General features: G+C 41.0%; 1 protein-coding gene across 1 annotated transcript; it reads left to right on the top strand.

Annotated features, from left to right (window-relative positions):
- The first annotated feature begins 1,991 nt into the window (after window positions 1-1,991).
- LOC148509138 (uncharacterized) lies at window positions 1,992-3,659 on the top strand. Its single transcript, XM_088443604.1, is given in 1 exon segment — window positions 1,992-3,659. A coding segment is annotated over 1 exon segment (1,668 nt).
- The last annotated feature ends 3,796 nt before the right edge of the window (window positions 3,660-7,455 follow it).

The following is a 7,455-nucleotide window of genomic DNA, read 5'->3' as shown; positions in this document are numbered from 1 at the left end:
ACCAGACACGTTTTTTCAGCCAGATAAACAGTGCAATATGTTAAATCCAGCGACGTGCTTGCCATGTGTGCCTCAAGATGCACAAAGGGTGGAGAGAGGTAAGTCACTGGTTGAAGGTGAGTTTTGCAGGTATACTGATACACAGGATTTTATGGAGTATTTGAATCAGACCTTTACTGCAAGTCCTGACATATGTCATACATCAGTAGAAAATGCAGATTTGATGGTTTTACATGGATGGGAGTTGTCATAGATAAACTGACACAGGAGAATATGCACAGGATTATGTTGTTGTAAATGATGAAGAACAATCTCTTTATACCATCATGGCTACTTTACCATGAGACCCCACCCACGCACAGACATGCACCAATAATTATTTTCTCTGATAGATTGTTTTCCAGAATTTATCTATAGACGAGTAGTCAGGACGGAAGTGCAGGTGAATAATGAAAAAAAAAATTCCCTTCAAATAAACATACAGTATATCATATATTCCCCCCATACACACACGCATGTACACTTCACACACATACATTCATGGTATATCATTCCATTTTTATTCTGTTCCATTTTTTTCTGTTTAATAAATCCTGCAGTGATAAAACTTATGTATGCTAAGTTACAAAAGGCAGTAGCTGTCATCAAATGTAAAGCCCATACATGTGAAGAAGACCCGGTGTCACTGGGCAATAACAGAGCAGACGAAGCTGCCAAATGGGCAGCAGGGTTAAGAATTAACATGCCAGTTAATCAAATGATGGTTTTTCAGGCAATTGATATGCAGAGGTTAATTGAGATGCAAAATTTGTGTTCCATTCAGGAAAAGGCAGTCTGGAGATCAAAGGGATGTGGACAGGAGTCCTCTGGACTCTGGAGAGATGGACAAGGTAAGCCGGTGGCACACAAAGCATACTACCCAAGCTTGGCTGAGGCAGCGCATGGTCTTGCTCACCTGGGAAAGCAAGGTATGTGCAAGTTGACCAGAGCATATTGGTGTGCACCAGGCTTCTCTTCCCGAGCTGAAAAGAGGGCAATGTCCTGCTTGACTTGCTTGAGGAAAAACATTGGAAAAACAATACCAACTGAGCCATCCCACATCCCTCCAACAGACGAACCTTCTCAGGTAATACAAATTGATTTCAACCAATTACCACCCTGCAGGAATCTCAAGTATGTATTAGTTTGTATAGATGTGTTTTCTAATTGGGTAGAGGCCTACCCAGCGGCCACTAATACTGCTGCGTTTACTGCTAAAAAGATTGTCCAGGAGTTTGTATGCAGGTACCGTATCCCTAGAATCATAGAAAGTGATAGGGATACTCATTTAACAGGTGATGTATTCCAAAACATGTGTAAGGTAATGGGTATTAATAAGTAGGCTTCACACCCCTTACCGACCACAAGCCAGCGCCAAGGTGGAGAGGATGAACGGTACTATTAAAAACAAATTGAGTAAGATCATGGCTGAAACTGGATTGTTTAAAGAGTAGTAATGAGGTTACTGTGAGGTATCTTATAACAATGAGTAAACAACTGAAACAGCAGCAGCAGAAATTGAAAATGATGTTACTTGACATGCCTGAAACAAGCTGTCATGATGTTGAACCTGGAGAATATGTTATGATCTGTAATATTTTACGTTCAGGTTGTTTGACAGACCGGTGGGAAGGGCCGTATCAGGTGCTGATGACAAGTATGACATCCATGAAAGTAGCAGATCAAGATACCTGGATCCATTCCACCCACTGCAGAATGGTTAACTACCAGGAGGAGATACAAGGCAGAGTTGAGGCAGATAACATGGAGCTGTCGATTGAGAGCCTGTTTCGGGAGAGTTAGTGACTGCAGTGGAACACCTGAGCTAGAGAAGTATACAGACCACTAGGCCAGCAATGGAGTGGCGGGCTGTGATTACGTTTGTGTTTCCTTCCAGGGTTCTTCTCATTCTAATTTGTTTCGGGATGTCCTGCTTCTGTAACGGAGGGTGGATGACGGAAAGGGAGGCCGGTAGTGGTATCGATGGAGCAGGGTTGAGAGAAAGAGCGACAAAACAATCAGGGCAGTATATGATCGAAATCAATACAGGAATTGTTAAAAGATCTGTTAGCCTTGAATCTCAGAGTCAGTGTGAAGGTCTATTATCTGAGGAATACTGTATGTGTGTGACCTGTGCATCCCAAATTGATGAGAAGTGCATCCAACGATGCCAGCCCAAGAATAATCTGTATTTGGGCGAGCATCCTTTAGAGGATTACCATTCCTTAGTGGGTAAGGTCCTAAACCAGACTGAATGTTGGGTTTGCACTCACGTGCCTCAGGGACAACATAATGTAGGATTAGTACCATTCCTGTTAATTGTCTCTGAGGTTCTTGAATTACAGGGGGGGAAAGCGGTGGACAAGAAATTTAACATATCCAATCCCCCTAATTTAAAGCTCCACCAGTATCAGGTAGATAGATCCCTGTTATGTTTAAATTTCACCAATTTCAATAAACCTGGAAATTGGGTGGTGACCGGAATCATTCAGACAATGACCTTCTCACAAAGAGCTGATGATGTACCACTAGATTCTGAACTTTTACACAAAATTATTACAAGTGGGAGATTCTACAGGTACAGGTACACCCGTAGTTATGTTAAAGTAATGGTTGGAAGAGTACCACCAGGGTACTGTGCAAAGATCATACAACCAGAAACTTGTATTAGCCAAATGGAGGAAATGGGAACCGGAACCTTTGTTGGAAAAATGTGTATAAGAATAATGATGCATTCTATTCCTTACATTCTCCCAGATGATATGTATTATATATGTGGAAGGAAAGCCTATAAGTGGCTCTCTCCGAGTTCAGAAGGTTTATGTTTTATTGGTAGAGTGTTACCCGAGGTTATGACCCTTACACATAGTGAAATGCTTGGTATCCATAAAAACATACCATCACCATATCTTCATACACAGTATGAACACCGTGACAAGAAAAATATGATACCTGGTGAAGTACATAGAGCCACACAGTTGATTAGCGAAACAACTGGCTTCCAAATTTTGGTAGCATTAGATCCCACCAGGATCGCTCGGGGTACTTTAAATTTTAGATACATCCAAGATCTTGCTAAATTAATAGATAATATTACCGAGATGTATGATGACACGTTCAGGTACACAGGTAAGGAGTTACAGGCCTATAAGAAAGAACTTGTGCAACATAGACTAGTGTTAAATTATTTAACAGCTATTACTGGTGGATACTGTGTGACTCTGGACACCCAATTTGGTGTCAAGTGTTGCACATATATCACCAATAATACAAGTGACCCCAAGGAAGTGATAGACCAGAAGATGGACGAAATTCTGTAGCTGAAATGGGAATTTTGAAAGAACCATAATAGTTCACTGGCTGAGGTAGAGGAAAAGGTAGAAGAGTGGTTCTCGTGGTTGAACCCTGTAAAATGGCTCTCCGGTCTTGGAGAGTGGGTCCAGGAATTAGTTGGTAGTGTAGGTAAGCTACTGATCCTCCTACTTATTGTCATCTTAGCAATTGGCTTATGTGTCAGATGTGTTCCTACTGTACTGAAGTGTGGAAAATGTACTACTAAGACAAACAGGGAAACTGAAATTATGATGGTGTTTAGTAGTAATAGATGGATACCAAGGTAAATGAAGAACTGTATTACAATCCTGAACTAGAATGTACAGTCAGATGATGAAAGGTGGATAGATTTAGCCATGCATGAAATGTATTATTAAATGTTACCTTAAACATCTTAAATAATATAGTCTGTATCCCCTTCAAAATTTCCTTTATAGGTTAGGTGCATCCCCACAATTTTCCCATGATCCTCAGAGATCCACGGTGTGCGTATAAGGGTAGTTTTATGCCCCTCCCAGAGGCGCATTGTTGATAGTTTAATGACCAATTTGTGCCATCCCATAATATAACATTAAATAATATTTTATAGTGTATAACTGAATATATTAAGACTAAATTGTGATAGCGTCTTGTTTGTTATCAAAGGGTGGACTGTCGAAGTCGAATAATTGTATATGATCACAATACAATTGTATCTGACAATTTGGTCATCTGCTCGTCTGATTTATGTCGGTGCAATTCACGATGCACCTTTGCGAGCGCACGCATCCTTGAGTGCATACGCACCCATACATACGCACAACGCAAACTAGCGAAACAACACAATATTCTCACACTTACACATACAATAACTTATAAAAATGTTTCTCCACATTAAAAGTAATATTAGATGTTTTATTAGCTAATGCTTATATTGTGAAATGTAAGGTATAAAGTATTTAAGGTACAGAAACATAATGGACATGTCTTGTTTGGTACCATTCTAAATCCCTGTTTATTTCCAGATCTCTGGTTCTATCCGCAAGGAGATCGCATCATGCATTCGCAAGATATGAAAATATAGATAGACAGTGGTTAGAATGTGAAACTCTGTATGTAGTGTCAATAGTCAGATTAGCATTTCTTCGGCGGGAAAACCACACAAAGCATTTGCTGAAGAGTCAAGACATACCCCAAATGACATCATATGAACTGACCTATGACCTGCATCGATACAGAATGTCCAGGAGCAAGAACCAATGAAAACATGACACCTAGTTTCTTTGTTTGTACTGAACTTTGTAAGGTATATAGCTTGTGTACGGCTGCCAGTCTCCAGCCATTCTTTTGGATGACCACAGACCTCTGGTTTGATTACTGTAGACTGGTGACCAGTGCACCTGCATATGTATCTGTCCCTTGTATTATACTTGCTTTTGGCGCTCATTGTCTAGATCACAGCGTGGTATACTTGTACTTTTAACAATATAACTTTTTGTGCGTTGGAAACACAATCAGCTTGGAAAGCAATTATTTTCATTATAGCGATTAGTCAGGACCGATATATAGCTAGGGGCAGGTTATATATGGAGGAGGACCCGAGGGATCCTGGGAGCTGAAGCTTTAACTTTTTGGTGCCTGGTCTCCAACCATAATATTCCCCCTGGTATCCCTGAAGAAGAAAGTGCAATTAATAAATAAATAGACCCCAGCCTTTCAGCCAGGAATATAAAAAATTATCTTTGTCCCAGCCAGAATGCTAGGGCAAAGGAAAAATAGTGCTGCATGATAAAAAGGTGCTCAGTGCAAAGTGCCATACCAGTGCATTTTCAGGTACCCCTGGATCAGACTACACCAGGGGCACATAGCACCTTGGGCTTGAAGCATTGATAATCTATAGTTAGCTATCAATGGCCAATGGTTTTGCCATTGATGGCAGAGAGCTAATAATTCTCAGAGCTGATGTTTTATTTCTTGACAGGGCCTGGAGGCCACTAAGCCCTGCCCCCATTCTTGATTTGCCCATGGCCAGCTGTTCCCCTAGCAGCAGTGGCCATCAAGGAATGCACCATTGATGGTTCACCATAGATGGTTTGTGTGCCATCAATGTTAACAATCAATGGACAACCCTCCAAAGGCCATCCCTAGCTTCTTAGCCAGAGGATCAAGTGACAGCCCATCACCTACTGGGGGATCCTTTACGTCCCATAGCATAGCATACATAGGCATCTATATTTGATTTAAGCCATAAGATCAAGAAGTAATGTTAACCACCAAAGTTTACCCACCAATGGCCATTCCTTTTTAGAAGGGCCACATCTTTCTATAGCACAGGTTCTCAAACTCGGTCCTCAGGACTACAAAAGGTGTATGTTTTCCAGGTCTCATCACAGAATCACAAGTGGGATACTAGCTCCACCTGTAGATCTTTTCAAATGTGTCAGTGAGCAATGATTACACCTGTGCACCTGCTAGGTGACCTGCAATACATGAACTGTGTGGGGTCCTGAGGACTAAGTTTTAGAACCACTGTTCTATAGGAACCTAGGATTGAGTATTTTCTTTCTCTATCAAGGAGATCTTTGTACTGACAGGAATCTACCTTATTTAAATTGGAAACACTGAAGGATTCTGTGTATAATCTATGCAGTTTAGGGACACAGAGGAATTCTAAATGCAGTCTACACAGATGGAGAACACCAAAGAATTATAAATATAGCCTATGCAGACTAGGAAAAGTGAGGGCTTCGGGGTACAGCATATGCAGATTAGGGATAACGGACAGGAAAAAGTGATTTAGTTATACCTCTTTTCCACCAAAAACCAAGGTCCGACCTGGGTTTTTGGACATGGTTCCAACCCTGGTCAGACCCAGGTCAGACCCATTTACACTGCACCTTTGATCTGGGTTACTCCCAGGTCAGCCCTGTTCACACTGAACTGAGGTCTGCCCTGCTAAACCTGTGAGGTCATAAAAAGTGGGAGGTGAATGCTCCACAACCACCAATCCACTCATTTTAGGCATGATCCAGGTCAGATAACCCGGGTTGCACCGTTTACACTGCACCATTACCTGGGGCTATCCTGGGTCCAACCCTGGTAGCTACCTGGGTTGGATTGCAGTGTCACTTGACCCAGGTTATTTTTCAGGGACCCTTTTACACTGAGCTGCGACCTGGGTAGACCCAGCAAAAACCCAGGTTTTTGCTCTGGTGTAAAAGGGGTATTACTCTGACAGTTAACCAAGGGGCAGGGCTGAGTAGCTGCTTACATAGGTTCTTGTAGGTAATTTGTGGCTGGGCTACTCTTTACTCTATATACCACAGAAGCTAAGCCAACGACTGGACCACAGTCACAGGTGCATCTCTGAATTGGTGCAGGGTGCTTAACCTGGCACTCGCTTCTCATATAACTTCTCACTTCCATAAACGGCAAGTGTGATCTGCATCTCTATCTAAGGCAGCTAGGACCCACTCTTAATCCCTGAGGTGAAGTTCCATATGCTCTTTGTAATATACTGTTGTTTCCTTGACATATACAGCATCTTCAGATTAATGTTGAATTTACCTGTTTCAATTGATGTAAAAAGTGGCAGTGAGGCTCTATATATTATAATATATATCATGTTATATGTGGCTAAAATGTACACTTAGAATGGTTTACAGGCTAGTCTTTGTTAGGGAAACTGTGCAGTAATGACAGTGACATGTTAAATGTTTTCTTTCTAGACTGAAAGAAATGACCTAATGACAGAAATATTGTTCTCATCTTTCTTGGGAATATGACATACAGAGAAATCACATTATATATTTATATAGACTTGCCATTTATTAGGAAATGGCAGAGTAAAAATCAGTATTTATCTCTATTAACCAGTGTGCTTGTCATATATTGATGCTGCTTCTGGGGACTATAATTGACCCTGGGAGCAACATTTCTTAGATCAATGTGAATGATCACTGGCAAAAGATAATTTGAATACCACTATATATAGTACAAGACATGGGCTACTGTGCATAGTTAGGGGCCTAACTTAACTTAAAATTATTGGAAAAGACTGAGGTCTATTTATGAAACAGTGATCATTTTTACAAAGAAAGGGGT

The sequence above is a fragment of the Taudactylus pleione genome, unplaced genomic scaffold (assembly GCF_031769625.1).
Source record: "Taudactylus pleione unplaced genomic scaffold, aTauple2 ptg000331l, whole genome shotgun sequence".
NCBI lineage: Eukaryota > Metazoa > Chordata > Amphibia > Anura > Myobatrachidae > Taudactylus > Taudactylus pleione.
Note: the sequence above shows the minus strand (reverse complement) of the source record. Positions and strands in the feature narration are given on the sequence as shown.